A 19558-nucleotide genomic window follows, 5' to 3' on the forward strand; every position below is an offset into this window, starting at 1 on the left:
GGTCAGCCGGGGCAATTGTCCTGGGGCCCGGGTCGCGTTTGGGGGCCCGAATTTTTATCCGAAAGATGGGTGAAAACGTCTGGTATTCATAGAAGAGCAAGAAAAATAAGAATTGTAATTTCTTTGTAATTATTCACCCTATTAAATTGTCATATGATGAAAGCGGAGAAAAATTTGAAAGACATTTTAATCTAATAACTTGAGAATTCGAAATTGTGGATACCAGAGCTTTATTTTATATTTAACTTTTTTCCTTTTTTATTTCGACTATGTTAGTCACATTTTCTTTTTACATTTTAACGACATTCAATTAGCTAGAGATTACTGGGTAGGGAAATTTATGAAAAGTAGAGCCATAGTACTCAAGTGAGAGCAAGGATGTGATGTAAACAGATCGGAAAACTAGAAGTGGCTTAATATCGTACGGGCTTAATCTTTGTCTTCTGTTAATGAGGGTCGAGCTTAGGCAGTATAACTACGAATCACCCGAGTTCACTAACATGTGTCCTGGTATCGATAGACGTGTCCATCTTTACCGTGACAACCGACGATATATTTAACATTTGTTAAAACAAACGTTCTTAGAGGAGTTGTCTACTTTATGTACTAGGTCAACAAAACCGAGTTTTTTGTTTGAATTGGCAGAATACTTTACAAAACGTTCAGAAGCCAATTCAATGTCTTTTCGAAGAGAACAGCGCCAAACAGAAATGCAAGCACACGGACGTATCCGTCCTCTTCTGCGTTCGTTTCTTTACTGGTGGAACCGGTTGTTGGATTGCAGACACTGGGAGTATTTTATTGAGTGAATATTTGTTTCTGTAAGATCCACAAATCTTGGTTTTGAAGCTTTTTGTGGTTTGGCATAAGATAACGATGTGCTGTTAGCGGTTATAGTAGGCGGACTGTTCTTAGCTACTTCTGTACAATGTTTTAGGTGGTGCAGTGTTTTTTGGAGAATTTGCGCATAGGAATCTGCCCTGGGTGCATAACCGGTGTTGTCTGATGAGATGTTCCATGTTCGGTTAATATGCATAAAATGGTTTTGTAAAAAGGAATTAGTTTGTTCACAAGCATTCTCACCATAGGAAAAGGATTAGAATTACCCTGGAAAATGTTCCTCAATGTTATTAAATCCATTTCTCCGTACCTTGATATAAACTTTTTTTTTATCGCCATGTCAGGAGTGGGCAGAGATAAATCGTGTGAGCGCACCTGTTTAGAGCCGTTGTCTATATATACGGGGATGCTTTAGTTAACGTTGCCGCATTCGTTGGCGTGTTGTATGTTGTTTCGCGTAACGAATGACTGTGATTAATGTTTTATATGGTGCAATTGTAGGATATTAGCTCCTGCCACATTGAACACCTTTTTCACTTTTAGTAATTGTTTCACTTCTCGAATAGCTGGTCTCAAAGAACATTTCCAAAAAAAACAATAGCAACACAATTTATGCACAGTGGGGCTAGTTTTTGCAGGGGATCTATGGCGGAACGATTTTAGCTTGGACTCCGGGAGGGATGAGAAGGTAGACTGACCTTAATTAACCGGTAATTGAAATTAATTTTTATTTGTATATTTGTATTTTTATAGCACGTTAAAATAATTTTTCGCCAAAAATGCTTTGTGTTAAGATGGAACACTAATTTTGGGCGTCGCTAGAGATGTTTGTGATATCCATAAGAAGCCAATTGCTATGTGCCAAATAAGGAAATCAAATCAGTTCAATTCAGTCACCAGTACTAGCAGTCGTTTGCCCGCTGTACTCGCAGTTGTTTTATTTGCGTTTAATTCCTTATTACTGCGTTCTGTGTAATTTTTTGTCTATTACTGCATATTCCAACAGCGTATTAAATCCGACTTCTACATTAAAACGTCACATTCTTTTCCAAAAAAACCTTCATAAAAGCTAGGATTAGAAAATTTTCTCGGTTGTTCTATATTTTTAATCCTACAACGGTTTTGTGGGGTACATTTGTACCCCAGAGCTATTTGCAATCCCTGTTATTCCGTTACGGTTTATTTTAACTGCAAGCAAACTTTATCATAAATCAATTTGATTATTAAACTTCCATTAAAGCTGGTGCAACCTATTTGTTTCACTTAAATAACCTAACAGTGCCTGCTTAAAATTTGTCTGGGGTACAAATGTACCCCCCAAAACCGTTTACGTTAGTGTTTTATCATGTGTATATAATTCGGAAAATTTATTATATCTTTTTTATAAGCAAAATATCGATACATAGTAACTTGCGTGAAATTGTATAGGCTTCAACACTGCTGAACAATTAAATCTGTTATTTGATTTAATAATGCTACTATAGCAAAGTAACTAGAAAAGGCGCTTGGATCGTAATCGTATTTTTTGGTTTTGATGTCAAAATATGATTTGTATATAATATGTACTACGCACCACTCAATTCCTCATCTTCTGTAACCCAAGTTCTGGAACGTACAATGCACTGGTCTGTTCCTTCATCACCTATTTTAACTTCGTTACTGCATATTGCTGTATATTTACTATTTGTATTGTATTTGTATTTGGTGTTCAAACAACCATCGGAATAAATGCACTTTTTGGTCGGTTTTTGAATTATTTACTATTTGTTCAAAAAGCAATTTAATAATATTTACAACGCCGTATAAATAGTAAAAATCGGTTAGAAGCTTCCGAAGTTATAGCAATATTAAGGTTAAAAAGGGATGTTGACGTATTTTTAGGACAAATTGTATAAAAAAGAAAATGTGCATAAAAAATTTGCAAAGCACGATTATTTTTGAAAAGGCTGCTTTGATTGGCTTATTTTTGAATAAAACTATCTAATTTAATTATAAATTCAATAAAAACTAGGCATATTAGAGCGGTTTTAATTCTGGGGTACGAATGTACCCACAAAACCGTTTACGTATAGAAAAAGTTACGAAACCGTTGTAGGGTTAAACGAGAATTACGAGCTGAATTTGCTACCTTATTCTTGCTAACAACAAAAGCTAAAAACTGCTCCACCGCTACCAACAGATAAATCTACCCGTGTATCATTTTGTCTAAACCACAGAAGCAAAATATCGTAGGGGAGCCCGGGGCTAGTTGGCGGTTGAGGTAAGTTGGCGGAATCCCTTTTTCTCTGTTTCAATTAGACATATAGCGCTGGCTCTTCTTGTGTACCTCAAGTTAGGTAAAACCCGTATCCAATGTGTTTTTGTTGCAAAACGATTTGTTTGGTGGAAGTTGTGGGTGATATTGTGTTTTCGAGTATACCACGTAAATGTTCTAAATTTTAAATGCTTTGCGTTATTTAGAGTGATTTTAAATCTATTTCCCGAATGATTATATTTTTCGATAGCGCGTGAAAAGAGCATCCGTATAGATATTACATCTATCCACAAACAAAAGTAATTTTTTAAATAATTTTTAATAAAATATGCGGTTGAGGCAAGTTGGCGGTGCTGCACGTGGGATAAGTTGGCGGTACTATTTACAGTGCAATAAAATCATGAAATATTTTTATTTCTGGAATTCACTCCAAAGTAAGAAAATCTTTTTCTTGTGTATCTCGCCAATGTAGGAGACATTTATTCCGGCCAATTGCATAAAAAATTTCGAAAATTTTCTTTTGTATAGGGAGTACGCGTCAAAGTCAAAATTGCGGGGTATTGAAACTGAAATATTATAGCAAATGTCGGTTAATATACAGTTTTCTCGAAAAGACATTCAGCACGTTCCAAAAGGACCCTTGAAGTAATTGAATCTCCATTTGATTGCTTAGTTTTTGGCGTATACCCACATACCGCCAACTTACCCCGGGGCCGGGGTAAGTTAGCAGGTTTTCCGCGTCACATATTTTTGTCTCTAAAAATGGAGACAATGCAACACTTTAAAAAAATCGGCGATAAAAATTGAAACCAAAAAACCCCGCCAACTAGCCCCAGTCTCCCCTACTTCAACCTACGGTGTCGAACGTGAATAAAAATGAATGACGATCAAAGCGGAAAATGGCCGTACTGTGGTCAAACTGTATTCCTGTTTACTTTTCGAGGTGTCTCTTAAAATCACCTGTTGGAGAAGTTAAAAATATCAAATTTGCAAATGGAGGTAAAGATGATCAATGTCTATACCTTACAATTTCATAGTTGGACATAGTGTACTGATTATTTTTCAGACTAATAATCAAGTAGAAGCGTTTACGCTCGCAATAAAAAGTTGCGCGCACGAGATCCAATTGATTAATTCTTGTTCGTATTTTTTATTTTTACATGTATTGTAAACGTATAAAAGATCCACGGCTCCGTTAAGCTACCGCTATGAGCCGTGTCAAATAAACGAATTAAAAAAAAAAAAAGTAGAAGCGTTTATTGCGCAAAATTAAATATATCATTGAATGTGGCAACATGAAGTCAGTACCTCTGTATATATAAAGGGGATGACACAAACGTGGTGCGAATACACGGATTATCTCCATATACTTCTAATAAGGTTGTTAACCATTGTGTACATTTTTAACAGGGCAAAAGAGTACCCGGGAACCCGCTAATTGAAAAACTCGTAACCATAGCAATTTTAGCAACAGCAACATAGTTTGATATATGAATGAATATATACAAGTCCTCTAATCAAGATTCAAATAAGTAAGTTGAGAAGGGCCCGTCAGTAACACTAGCCTTGGGGCCCGCCGCCGCTCTCGACGGCCCTGCATCCAGTAGAGTATAAATGCTACCGTCGCATGTTTTGTTTATTTTTATGACATTTGACGTACTAACGTAAATCCAATTTGTATTCAAATGCTCTACATAATCGTGCTAATAATAAAGTATTATTATGAAATAGATTTTTTTTTATTTCTAGGGAAAATTGTGGGGTGTCGGTTTTACCCGTAATTCCCCTAATGATGACAGATTCAAACAACTTTGCCCGTCGTACTTAAGAGGTTAGTTTTTGTGCGAAAAATGTCAAGAAAGTTTAAATTTACGTAAAGACATGATTTCATTATATCAACATTATACAGTGAAGACCCGATTTTATCAGCCTCCGATTTCATCTACCCCCGATTTTAACAGCTTTTCGACCCGATTTTATCAGCTTCGTGAAAAAATTGATAATTGGTAGTTTGATAGGCTCTAGCAGACGAACCAACTTGAATTCGAGTAAATGCTTTCTTGAGCATATTTTTCTTATCTTAGTGATTCGAAACATGCAAAAATAAAAATTTTAATTTTTTTATGAATTTTGCACTGTTAGACACCCTTTAAAGGAAATTTAAACATAATAATCAGAAAGGGTTATGAGGCTATGTCTAGGGACTAAAGAAGAATACTTTATGAGCTTCGGTTTTTTAAGAAGAAAGAATAGTATATGCCCCGATTTTGTCAATGTCCGTCTTTAATCAGCCTAAAATTCACCAAAACGGGTTTTCGCTGTAGTATTTTGGTAGTACATTTGTCAGCGAAATAAAAAAGCATAAGTTTATGAAAATATATTGATAATAGTTGGCGAAGTGAGGGCCTTTTCCCCGAAATCTTTTTTTTATTTAAGGGGTTTACAGTGATCACGATTGAAGACCAATAGATCAACTAAAATCCCAAAACTGAAAAAAATCGGTTTGGTAATTGGTAGTATATGAGTATTCCTCGTATCTTAACGATTAGTTGAATGAATAGTAATTTTTCCTGTATTCGAGAACGTTTTTCCTAAAGAATCACTGTTTTAAGCTCTAATTGTATTAAAAAATTCTCATCCAGAAAATAAAAATTTATGCATTAAAAATTAATTACGATCAATTGAAAAAAAAAGAAAATCGGTTGAGTGGTTTTTCGACAATCGTGATCACGCAAAAAACATTTTCGGATAAGGGACCATCCATAAATGACGTAGCATTATATGGGGGAGGGGGAACTTTTGTATTTTGTGATGATGTGTGACGACAGGGGGGTAGGGGATCATGTCATGCTACGTAGCTTTTTTAAAGGGGAGTAGGGGTTGACCTGATGTCACGACAATCTTACCCGTTTCATCTAACTAACATCGTTTTTGATTTTTTTTAGATTTTTTACGGGGACAACGAGGGGGGTGAGGGTTACCGTCAAGCTACGTAATTATCAGGGGGGTATATAGAATTTTGTGACGAAATGCTACGATTGGGGAGGGGGGTGTTAAAAATCACTCAAAAAATGCTACGTCATTTATGGATCATCCCTAAACAACATTTTGAGATAATCGAGTTTAAAATTTCAAGTTTCCACTGTTCTTCATAGACGAAGCACGCTTGGAATCGCCGTAACTTTCGATCTATTGATCGAATCTCTATAAAAATTTGGGAAAATATTCTCAAGGAGAAATCAGATAAAGTTATAAAAATAATTTCGATTTTTTTTAAAATAAAAAGGTATATAATCCCTTAACCAAAGTTTCCATTTTTTATCGAAAACTATTCCTGCAGGAGCAGTTTTGTACAATTTATTACATGTATGTAGTAAATTAAGTTATTTCAATTGGCAATTCGTATTCGACAGTTTACACGACGTCACCCGCAATACTGGTTGGTACGATCAAACGTATGTCGAAGGGTGTCCATCAAGATTCTCCGACGCGTTCTTGGTGTCACATTAGCTAGTATGCGCGCTAGTAGAGATGCTTCGACATCTCCAATGGAGTTCTCGGAACGAATTTAAACTTCCACAAATCCGTTGTTGGCTTGAACAGAACACACAATATTTTTACGATCAGTTCCTTAAGATCGTGGAAATTCATGTATTTTCAAGAAGGAATCCGGATCATGCAACGGCTCAGCCCGGAGATACTCTAACAGAAAGTGCTTGTTTCATATATGTACCACTGATTTGATAGTAGCGGTAGTATACCATTACCATATGAGTGCCATCGTCGTTCATGATCTTAAGGAATTGATCGAAAAATATTGTGTGTTCAATTTAAGGCATTAGCAGATTTCGTATTGCTTTTTTCAAATGTTACTCAATTTGATGCCATCTAAGTACCACCAAATTTGTGAGTTTAATATATGGGAATTATCAGATTGTCCCCGGGCTGCAACGGCGTTTGCAGTCAATGGATCGCAACTATGCTAAGAATATAAAAATCAAACTGCATTTAAATTTAATTATCATTTTAATTCATGTTTCTGTCAAGTTAAATGTACGATTGTAATTCACAATCACGCCCAGTGTCTCCAAGCCAACAACCGGCACCACCAGCCAAGAAGCGAACGTAGAAGAGGACGGATGCGTTTGTCCGTGCGCTCTATTGCTTTCTTCGAAAATACTTTGAATAGGTTTCTCAATATTTTGTAGTGTATTCCGTCGATTTAAGCAATAAAACTCGTTTTTTAAACTTGTACACAAAGTAGACCGTGAAAACGCGGGCCCCCAAATACGACCCGGGCCCCAGGGCAATTGCCCTGGCTGCCTCCCTCTCTAATCAGGCCCTTAATTGGCAAACAATATGTTCCTGCGGTTTGAAGTCTACCATTTTCTACACTATCGGAACTATAAATATGGAAATCTGTCATACTAAGTGTCTGCTTCGTCCCATCGAACGTTACTGGGCGAATGTGAAGGGGATCTTCAAAAGGACTGGTAAAGCAGCTGGAAATATGCAGGTGTTCAAAACATTTGGGCTGAAACGTACAAAAAATAGAATGAAACACTTGTCAGGTATTTGATGATATGTGTTCACTTACAATTTCGAAAATATGCAAAGGAATAATATTAATTTCATCTGGTCTTCACAATGTACAAGTTCAATCTCAAACAATGAAGGGTCAAACACACAAAGCACAACAAAATTTCGGAGTTATATTACGAACCAATTTCATATAAAATCACCCTCCCTTGCTCAATTCGCTCACTATTTCTCGTAACTTATGCGTAGGAGACCGCTCCTATGGTAAATCCTTTAATCGCTTAGAAGAAGCTATAAATCAAGATCACACCGACCGTAGGAGATTGGAAAGAATAATTTCCAGGGCACGTAAGCTGTCGCTACCCGTCACAGCTAATTTAGAAGCACTGGTGAACTAATATTCTGGAAATTATAATAATCAAGCGAAACCCATCTGAATAGAAACGATGATTCACGACCATTCCCAGTCCCCAGTCCGGATTAAGCAACCTAATTAGTAGACGATTTTTTTCCGCCGTCGCTGTCCAGTGTCCAGCAAGACAACAAGACAGCGACGTCGATCTGTTTTCGACACCCAAAATCGTCGGGCGGAACACAACGAGATCAAGTGTAGGAAAGCGAAACCCACGGCTTGCCACGAGACGACAGGTGAGCTGAGCGAGTGTGGACTCTTTTTGAATATTAATTAAGTTGTGTTTAAGAGCCAGTTGAGACACCGTTTTTTGGCTTAAAAACCGATATTTGATCAGTTGCTGGCGTACAAAAAACGGCGTGTATCTGTGAGGGCAGCTACTGAAAAATAAATAAATTCAACGTGATTTTCTGTGAATATGTAGCATACAGTACGCGCGACTGGCTACTCGATTTTGTTGTTTGTGCACAGTCCAGCGAGTTTCGCGAGAACGATCAATCCACCGGATCGGACAGACAGCAAATGTAGTCAGAACGGAAGATCAACACAGACGGAAAGAAGGAACCGGACCGACGGCAATCATTTTGTCGTAGTCAGCTAAGAGACATGTTCATTGACTGCTCCATCATGTTTTAACTTCAGATCTTACTTCTGTGCGCGCGATTTCTCGTTTTGCACTACTCCTTATACACACGTTGAATTTGAGCTTCGGCTGTCATTTTGCATTTTGCTCTCCCATATCCCGGCGGCCGTGGAAACCAGACGATTTGAATACAATAAGTGACGAACCCGGTATTTATCGCTTCGATAAAATCGCGTCTGCTGGTGGCACTGAAATCAACCCTCCCTGAAAGAGTAACTTGTAACTGTTTTGTCTGATTTTTTCTTCTTCTTTTTTTTTTGTTTCCGTACAGGAATTAATGGACGGATTGAGTACAGTATTACGATGGGCGACGAAAACGAGGATTTTCGGATTCTCCACAATGGCACGATTCGCACCAGGCGCGTCCTGGATCGGGAGACTAAGGCTAGCTACAATTTAATCGTGACGGCGCAGGATTGTGCAAAAGAACCAGAAAGGCGCCTGTCCTCCACTGTACAGGTAGGTCACATCATATGGCTAGAGATTCCAAAATAAAGGTAAAATATTTTATTTTTTCCCCCAATTTGCCAGGTCACAATCGTCCTCAAAGATGTCAACGACCTGGCGCCGGAGTTTGTGACCCCGAACGAAACGGCGGTGGCCGAAAACATTCCCCTGAACACGGTCATAATGGCGATCAAGGCTGTGGACCGTGACGAAGGTCGCAACGGGTACGTCGAGTACCAGCTGGATCCGAATGTGCAGACACCTTTCACGATTGGATCCGCGGATGGGCTGCTGCGTGTGTCCGGTCGGTTGGATCGTGAAATCAAAGCCAGTTATGAGCTGGTGGTGACCGCAAAAGATCGCGGCGAACCGCCCAAATCGAGCCAATCCAGGATTTTGATACACGTGCTCGATGAGAACGACAACAGTCCGATTTTCGATCCGAAACAGTACAGCGCGGCGATCGCGGAAAACGCCAGCATCGGGGCTAGCGTGTTACAGGTAAGTGTCGAGGGCCAGGACATTCTCAGAGAAATTTATCTCCTGCCTCACGAGATAAAATGAAGAATGAAGGCATTTTCGCACGGCAACAGCAGCAGGCCGCGACCAAAGACCTTCTTTTTTTTCTCGCTCCGTTCAGTTTTTAATCTCGAATCAACCTTTTCAAACCAGCCTGCTTGACCACACAGAGCAGACACGGAGTCAGGCTACGAGAAAGGTGCCGTGAGGTGGATTTAAAACGTTTTTGCTGTTTATTCGAGAGCGTCACGAAATGCCTTTATTCAAAACATCATTTTTCTTTTGAGCATGCGGCGCATATGGGCGGGAGAAGTCGTTGCCTTTTTTGTGCCCATCAAGATCCTACGCGTAGAATATCGGTTACCCCCCCCCCCCGGACAAGCTTCCGTAAATTAAGTTGTTACGAGCTCTGAAGTGGGTCAAATGGTCCAAAACTTCATTTCACTGTGACGATCGGTACATTCTTTCGGAAGTACCTACGTACCAACCAGCAAAGCGAGAAAACGAACAAAGTTATGCACTAATCTCCCCAACGACACCCACGGAGGTTGCGAAAGTAGTTAGCAAACTGCGTGCAAAAGCAGCCACAACCAACGCTGCGCAGTTCATTATTCACTTAAAATCGTTTATCTATAACTAATAAATTATTCATGTATCAGCCGGTAATCGACTTCTTTCAGCATTTGCTTCGCTAAACTTTGTGTGATTAAATGGCCGGTTGGCGGCTGCCGGCCTCTCAGTCAGTGCGATCGATGCAGCGAAAAGCAACAAAAAAATTGCCTCGAAAGCACCAAACACGAAACATCGGAATTACCTTTGGCTGTGGCTGCTGTCCGTTCTGCGATAGGCCTCACGAAAACCGAACACTTCTTAAGCCATCCCCAATCAAGCGCACATTTGCAGACGATGACTAATTAACTATTATAATTCGCCCGCAAATTCTGCGGCTCTTCTCCGTCCGGTCACATTGAATTTTGCACTCCTAGAAAGCCGAACGATTCGAAACAGATTTTAAAGTGTTCCGTTTTATTTTTTTTCTCTCTCTTATATCTTCCACTCGCTCGCCCCTTCTTTGTGCTGTCACGCACGGTCGGACGGGCCGATGGACGCATGCGCAGGTTTCCGCGACCGATATCGACGAGGGCGCTAATGGACGGGTCCGTTTCTCGATTGCGGCCGGCGACGACAATCGAGACTTCACCATCAGCGAGGATAGCGGTATCGTTCGTGTGGCCAAGAATTTGAACTACGAGCGCAAGTCGCACTACACGGTAACGGTGCGGGCGGAGGATTCCGCCAGTGACACGGAAAATGGCGAAATTCGCTTCGACACCGCCAAACTGTCCATCACCATCACGGACATCAACGACAATCCGCCGACCTTTCTGGACTCGCCCTATCTGGCGTATGTGATGGAAAACGTGATCCCACCGAACGGCGGGTACGTCATCACGGTGAAGGCGTACGACGCTGATACGCCACCGTTCAACTCGCAGGTTCGCTACTTTCTTAAGGAGGGCGATACGGACTTTTTCAAAATTAATGCATCGAGCGGGGAAATTTCACTGCTGCGGGCACTGGACCGGGAAATGCAGGCCGAATACATCCTAACACTAGTGGCGATGGACACCGGTAAGTAATTGCAGTTTTCCGTTTGGTTTACCTTTGGACAATATATTTTTCTCATATACATTATAGCAAAAAAGTATTGAGAACTCTGGGCGCTGGGCCTACGAACAGGATAAATTTTGCATTTGTCTACTTGAAAGATTGTCCGAGTAGCAATTTTGCGCGGGGGGATCAATGGATGACATTGGAAGAAAGTCTAAAATTGCAGGAAATATAATGAATAAAATATACTTTAAAGTATTCGCGGCAATAAGATATTGATTAACTCTCGAAAAGGCAAGCTATTTGTGACTTCAAGAAGCATCGCATAAAAAGACTCTTTTTGTCGTTTTATCAGTGAGAGGATCGAAAGCCCGAAAACACTCGATCATTTGAATTTCAAAAAACAAGTTCATTGAAATTAGAGAACTGCAACAAGCCGGGCCTCTGAGACCCCTTGCGAAGAAAACCGTGAGTTTATCCGATTGCTTCAATTCATGAACGGTGGTCCAGGATGTAAAATTAGCAGGAACTTCATCTTTTTGCTAAAACTAAGACTTAGCTCTATAATATGTCTAGCAAAGTACATTGCAATGCCCTTCTTTTCGCTTAAATAGAAATAGAAGATATAGCTTGACTGTCTTCAATGAAGTTGTAGAACAACACATTTTAGAAGAAATTGCTAAAGATATGCGTTTTTTTTTGTTATTTCAAACCTCTCCTTTTTATTGTGACAAATGTCAAAGAAAACTTAGATGCCAAATTTCACATCATTTGGAAAATTTTAGACCCCCGCCCACTTCGATTGGAGTTTTTAACGTTGCACTATGGGAAAATATTGGTGAAAATATATTAAATGCAATAACTTTTGAAGTAGCACTCGAAAAATTACAGTTTATACCTATTCAAAAAAACATTCTTAGCATTTTAATGAAAAAAAATAGTTTTTTGAAAAATATGGAAAAATGGAGTTTTGGGACAATGGTCCCAAAAATCCACTATTCCTTATAACTATTCTGCTCTATGCTGCAAATCATGCATAATTAGCGGTTTTTTCTATTGTAGAAAAATCTCATGAATCAAACGGAACCTTTGCAACACCTTTGTCAGAATACGAGAAGTTGGGGTTTTAGACTATTTCATTATTTATATTAAATTTTATCATTATCTCTAATATTTATCAATCAAATTTTATTAGATGTACCTAGTTGAACTGGAAAATCCTAAGGAACAAAATAAAAATAGATTCGCTTTGGGTAAAATTAGATAATTGAGATTTTTTGACATTTAGTCTTGATTCCACTTTTTATCATAAATTATTGATAATTTACGATTTTCAGTTTAAAAAATGCTTAGAAATCATAGGGTGGATGTTTCATTTCAGAAAAAATACGACAAGTTGGTGTATTAGAGCTTCTGATGAAAAAATGTGGTTTCTAGACTAAATATAAAAAAAATCCGATCTTTCTGAATTTTATTGATAACAACTCTATTTCTGTTTTGTTCCTGAGAATATTCCACGTTCAACAAGATACGCTCAATGAAAAGTGATTGAAGAATAATAAAGATACATGAACGAGAAAATGATAAAATTTGATGTGAATGGCAAAATTACGTAGAACCCAAACTTCTTCTATTCTGACAAAGGTCACAAACGTTTCGTACGATTTCTGTAATTTTCTCACATAACAAAACTGCAAAATATGTATGATTTGCTGCATAGAATTACTAAGAATAGGGAATTTTTGAGACAAATGTCCTAAAATTCCCCTATTGTTGAGAAACGAAAATATTTCCATTGGAATGCTGAGAATGTCCCCTCTGAAAAAGTTACATGGGGCCACGTGAACAATAGGAAAACTTCGCTTTCGACTCCCTCCTACCCCTTCGTGGACAAGCTACACGCAATTCCTGTACCCCTACTCCCCTCCCTACGTTGTCCACGTGGATTTTCTTTTAAAAAAAATACCGGTAGTTTCATAAAAATGGGTTTTTAGAAATTTCCAAAGTGTTAGACTACTATATGATACTGAAGGACTTAATGAAAATCGTTCAAACCACAGAATGTTATACACTTCTTTAGTCTTTTGTGAAATTTCCGTGAAAATATTTCATTTCTGGAGGACATTATGTGGATCCTTTATATTTACACGCTGCTCTGAAAATCTAGCGAAATCGTCTTAGAGCAGCTGCGGCTGCTCCTTCAATGAGCCATTTGAGCGACTTCCGGAGGGATAAGGGACCATCCATAAATGACGTAGCATTATATGGGGGAGGGGGGAGTTTTTTATTTTGTGATGATGTTTGACGACAGGGGGGTAGGGGGTCGTGTCATGCTACGTAGCTTTTTTAAAGTGGAATAGGGGTTGACCTGATGTCACGGCAATCTTACCCGTTTCACCTAACATCGTTTTTTATTTCTTGAAATTTTTTTACGGGACAAGGAGGGGGAGCGTTACCGTCAAGCTATGTAATTACTAGGGGGCATTTAGAGGTTTGTGACGAAATGCTACGATGGGGGAGGAGGGTGCTAAAAATCATTCAAAAAATGCTACGTCATTTATGGATGATCCCTAATAACACAAAATTGAACCCATAATAATACGTGTCTATATGCGTACCAAACTGGAGGCGATACGCGTACAATTTCTGGCAACAATATACACGCTAAGCTAGATTTTTTTTTTGGGTGCATATTCCATTGCGACCAGTGTTTAGATCTATTGTGGCAGGCCCCTTTTTATTATATGCCACATCAAGGTGTTGTATCACTATTAATCTGAGTGATTCTCACTTGCTGACTATAGGCATGGTCCCAGTAAGGTATGAAGTTTCTTGCCTTACTGGGTGCAGTCGTCCATACATCTAAGGGTTGTATTATCCCCTTATCGAAGAATTTGCTCCTTTTGTGGAAAAGTGCTGCACAGTTACATAATAAATGTTCTGAGTTCTCCTTATCTAGGTTGCAGAAGCGACAGGTATCATCTTCTATTTTTCCTAACTGCTTGAGACAATATTTTACTCGGGCAGTGCCCTGTTACTAAACCACTGAAAGTACTTAAATCCTTTTTAGATATACTAAGCAGCCGTTGAGTTATTATTTTATTTGGTGAGATAAATGTTTTAGATTGCCCGGCAGTAGTATTATTTTTCCAAATGTCATCTATAATTGAATTTTCCCAGTTCTTCAATTCCATTTTTATGGTGCATTCTGAAACCCCACAAAATGGTTGAGGCCCTAGGAATAATTTTGATGATCCATTTCTTGCTCATAAGTCTGCTTTTTCATTGCCTTCATTTCCACAGTGGCCAGGTACCCAGAAAAGATCCACTGTACTTTTTCTAGCCACCTGCTGTAGCAATTGAATGCATTCTCAAACCAATTTAGAGGAACGCGTAATTGACTTCAATGCTTTAAGGGCTGCTTGACTATCAGAGAAGATGCATGTATTCGTATGTCTGTAATTGCGTTGTACACAAATCGTGGCACATTCAATAATTGCCTGTACTTCCGCTTGAAATACAGTTGGCCATTTACCCATAGATATTGACACGTTAACTCCAGGACCAGTTACCCCAGCTCCAACTTTGTTGCTCTGTTTAGAACCATCAGTGTAGAAATCTCTTGATCCTGGTTTAACAGTAGGCCCTCCTGTTTCCCATTCAGTGCGGCTTGGTTCAGACACGTTGAATAGGTGTTCAAAGTTATATTTCCTCTTCATCCAGTCAGTTTGATTTAATAACGGATTGATTTTGAACTCTTTTAGAATACTGAGATGGCCCTTAAGGTCTCCATCGAAGAACTGTTTAGTTCTTTTCAGCCTTAGTGCATTTTTCTCAGCTTCCATTTGCACAAATAAATGTAAAGGCAATAAATTTAACATTGTATCAAGCGGTTTAGATTGCGTACTACGGATTGCTCCTGTGATAGATATCGTAGCAAGTCTTTGTATTTTTCGTTTTTTCTGTGCGTACCTAACTTTGGTTTTCGGCCACCAAACTAAACTCGCGTATGTTATTCTAGGTCTTACTATAGCCATATAGATCCATTGAATCATTTTAGGTTTCATTCCCCATTTTTTCCAAAGGTTTTATTACTTATAATTTGATCAAGATGGGAATTCCAATTGAGTTTTCTATCAATGATCACCAGGCTTCATTTTACTCATCTTTGCAACGGAGAGATAGAGAAATATTTTACCCCCATATAACATGAGTTTTATTTTGGTGCGCATTTTTTGCCCAGTGACTAGGAGAGCAGAGAGAAACCACATCCTCTCATTGCTGAATCCTCTTGCTTATGACAGAGCAAACCTTTATTAGATGCTCTGCTTTTAGCTCATCATAGTCTGGTGGAGCAACGGAGATAAATTGCTCAGTTGACAGATGAGAATAAAATAGTTTCCTCTTTACCCTCAGGGGAACCAAATTTAGTTCACTTCACATCAGTGTTCAAATATTTCACTCGGCTTTCATGATAAGTATCCATGTTTTACCTTCTGGGAATAGTAAAGATGTTTGAATTGGCAGCTCCCAGTTCAGCATATTTCGGATTTTTTCTTGGCACAATAAAGGGATGAGTTGAAATATTGTTAAAAGGGATTTAAAACATATGTATTGAATCAGAAAAATAATTTTTTCTAGTAATTTTATCACAAGATGGCATCTGTGCAGGATTTCCCCCCTATGCGAGTTTTTTAGGTAGAGGTCCACGGCCTGAAAACTATCTCGCGTAATTTTAAACCTAGAGTCAAAAAATGTTTTTTTATTCCTTATGACGACTTACGAAGGATTTTTTTTTCGATATTTGGCTTTTTCGCGAAATAGCGCACTATTAAGTGAAAAAAACACCGAAAATACCATTAAAATCGAAACAAATTGTTAATTTAACAAAAATTAAGCAATATGAAATTAAAATCCTACGCACGTTGCTGGAGAAATCATTTCGAATATGCTGTGAAAATTTCAAAACGACCAAAAGCCATTTGTTCGAGTTGCATTTCCGGCCAACTCAAAAAAGTGGGTATGAGGTTAACACAAGAGGCATACCGGAAGAACTGATAATTTGAGCATTTATATATCGTATTCGTCTTTCATTTTTTGGGATATAATTTTTAGACTTTTAAATAAAAATTCGACGTTTTAAAAATTCTACGGTGGGGTAACCACTAAAATGCCAATTAGACTGATTTAAGGGGTAACATATAAGTGGCGTAAAAGTGTGCTAAGTTCGTGATTTTTTAAAGTTTTTTATGAAAATTTTATTTGAATAGGCGAAAGAAAGTTCGTTGGTAGCATTACCGAAGATAGAAAACACAAGTTGAATTAAAAAATATATTGAAGGTTGTCGGAGTTATGGTGCATCCCCCAAAGCATGTTTTTTGGCAAAGGTTTGTGGTGAACGCTCTCCAAGCCGAACCGCTCAACAGAAAATCAAAAACTAAAGATTATTGAAGAGAAATGTATTGTGGTGTACTTAATTGGATCGGTTTCCTAAAAGAAATTTATTATCTTACAAAAAAAACATATTGACCAAAAAATTGAGTTCTTCCATGTTAAAAATTTTAAACAAAAATTTATTGCTAAGAATCGAAAATTTTTAGATGAAAAAGCAACCGTTCAAGTACACGAGAATGTAAATACAAACAATTCAAAACAAAGTTTATGTAAATCGGATCTCTTTTGGAAGCTTTTGAGACATCACGTTCACCGCAACGGTACTTTTCAAAAAACTTCATTCCGAGATGATTGCGTTTAAAGTTTTGTGCTTACTTCATTTGTGGATGAACCAGCGCGCTGCAAACGGCTGTGATTAAAAATTTAATGGTTCGATCTGGATGAAATTTTTCACGGATATTTTCAAAAGCATGTACTTTAAGAATATCTATTTTTTCGATTTTATGAGTTCCAACCAGTTTTTTAACCCCTTAAAGGATATTGAGACTACTTTCATCGTAATTATATTATAACCCTACTCATTTGAAGCCTTTACTTAATCGGCGTCTGCCATCTTTCTTCATCACATTGTCGCAAATGGCAGGGTGAAAATTAGAGCACTCGAATTAAATTTTCGTTGCATTTAAACACCAATATTCTACCTTAATCCAATCATTGCAAAAATAAAACCAACGTTGTCTTCAAATCGTTCTCAAATACATGTTTAAAAAAAGGGTCCTAACGTTAGTGTAATGCTCAAATGTCTATTAATTTGCTCTACCGAACGTGCATAGATTACACACTTAGTTTGAATTAGTGAGTAATGGAAAATTTTACTTGGGTTTTGATAGTCAATTTAGTAAACCAATTCTGTTACCAACTCTCCGCAATATTCTCTTTTTACTCAATCGTGAAAAATACTCAGAAAATTTTCAGATGGGGATTGCTGACTTGTTCTGCAATTTGATCATTAAATTTGACGAATTGGTAGTGGAAGTTAATTTACCAGCTTTTTAATGGTTGCACAGAAAATTAAAAAACGATCGAAAGAAAGCCCGGGATTTCTTAAGACAAAACATTCTCATTATCAAAAAATAGCTTGTTCGCAAAAATTATGAATAATTATCAATAAAGCCGAATTATTTCCACATTTTCGCGATTGAAGCTACACTTCCTTGCACTATCAGGCTTCTAATTATCACACTTGCGAGTCAAATCCTTTATACAAAATCGTCATGTGTAAAATTGCCTCAAACATAATGACGACCAGAAAAATTTCACTATAACTGCTTTTTTCCTGGTTTTTGTTGAAAATTCATGGTTTTAAGAAAGACTAAGAAGTATTCGCAATGTTCAAACACGTCGTGTTAATGTTTTTATCCGAAAATGGCAGATGGTTTGTTGTACATGATTTGTAAGTTTTTGACGAGATTCTATGATGTTTACCTTTTTGCCGAACAAGTTAGTTTTTACTGCATAGTGGATAATTTACCGAAAAAAGCAAAAGTAATAATAAATTCAATTGAAAATATTCTAGGTTTTAGCAGCAAATTATTCGTTATTTAATTAATTAACTACCAAAGTCGCTGAAAAATGAATACACTTTCGCAATTTTTTAAATCAATTGCTGATCTCCGTTAAATATTACTGTGCAAATCGTCAAATGAAATTACCGAACAAGTTTGGGTTTGCTTAGTGTGTACATATAAATGGCTGGTTTGAATATGCAAAGCCTAAATAAAGCACTCATTTGATATAAAATATCGCCATTCTGTTGATTTTGAAACCATCTTATTTTATTGGCATTTTTTTCAAACATGCTCTTTCTGTAACTGAGCATCTGATGATGAACACTCCCTCTTGAATTGGGCGAGAATTAATACTTTACCATCCCCCCTGCATGGTAGAGCGATATGTGTGAACACAAAAAAATCTCTTAATTCTCGAGAGCGTGTTCTCTCGCTTTCGGTGGGAGCTGGTAAACAGCCCTACTGCGTTTAACTGCTTGCAAGAGAAAAAAAGAGGTAAAATCGAGAGCAGTAAGGAAGCCTGATGATCACTCCTAGATATTTTACTTTCAGTGAAAGGACTAATTGCGTTCCTTCCAAATATAAGTCAGATATTTTAAATTTTCTTTTTCGTGTAAACGGAATAATCGTGGTCTTATGAGGGTTTATGGATAACCCCTCATCTTTGCACCACGCTGCAGTTCAATTGAGAACATTTGCAATCTGTCTCTGATTACTTGTTCATATTTCCCACGAACAATAATCACTATGTCGTCTGCAAAACCAACTATTTCAAATTCGTTTGCCTCCAGTTGTGATAATAGTTCATCAACTACCAACGACCACAACAGAGGTGAAAGTACTCCTCCTAGTGGACATCCTTTCACAGCACTTGCAATGATCGTTGAACTTCCGTGGCTGCATATTATTTCTCTTTTATTTAACATTTCGGAAATCCAATCCACAATTGTTCTGTCAAAATTTCGCTGAATCATGTCATTCTTCATTGAAGTGCATTGTCAAATGCCCCTTGAATATCTAAAAACGCGGCTAGTATAAGTTCTTTAGATTCTAGTGATTTTTCAATTTTTGTTACAGGAGTATGGAGTGCTGTTATGGTTGATTTTTCATGCTGGTATGCAAATTGATATTTACTTAATGACACCGATTTTAAATAATGTAGTCATCAATCAGCTTCGCCATCAATTTCAGCAGAAATGACGAAAGTCTAATTGGTCTAAAAGATTTTTGGACTCGTCTTGTCCTTCTTGTTGGCTTTAGGGATAAAAATAACACGAATTTGTCTCCAAGTTCTCGGAATATAATTGAACCGCAAGCTGGCACTAACCATT

General features: G+C 37.8%; 1 protein-coding gene across 2 annotated transcripts in view; it reads left to right on the forward strand.

Moving 5' to 3' along the window:
- The window catches only part of LOC131683165 (cadherin-related tumor suppressor), a 505933-nt gene that overhangs the window by 376186 nt on the left and 110189 nt on the right, over nucleotides 1-19558 (forward strand). For both annotated transcript variants that reach the window (XM_058964996.1, XM_058964997.1), the window contains exons 7-9: nucleotides 8960-9147; nucleotides 9220-9636; nucleotides 10773-11286. In XM_058964996.1, the coding sequence (XP_058820979.1) occupies nucleotides 8960-9147; nucleotides 9220-9636; nucleotides 10773-11286 (1119 nt within the window). The remainder of the gene's footprint in view (nucleotides 1-8959; nucleotides 9148-9219; nucleotides 9637-10772; nucleotides 11287-19558) is intronic.

The sequence above is a fragment of the Topomyia yanbarensis genome, chromosome 2 (assembly GCF_030247195.1).
Source record: "Topomyia yanbarensis strain Yona2022 chromosome 2, ASM3024719v1, whole genome shotgun sequence".
Taxonomy (NCBI): domain Eukaryota; kingdom Metazoa; phylum Arthropoda; class Insecta; order Diptera; family Culicidae; genus Topomyia; species Topomyia yanbarensis.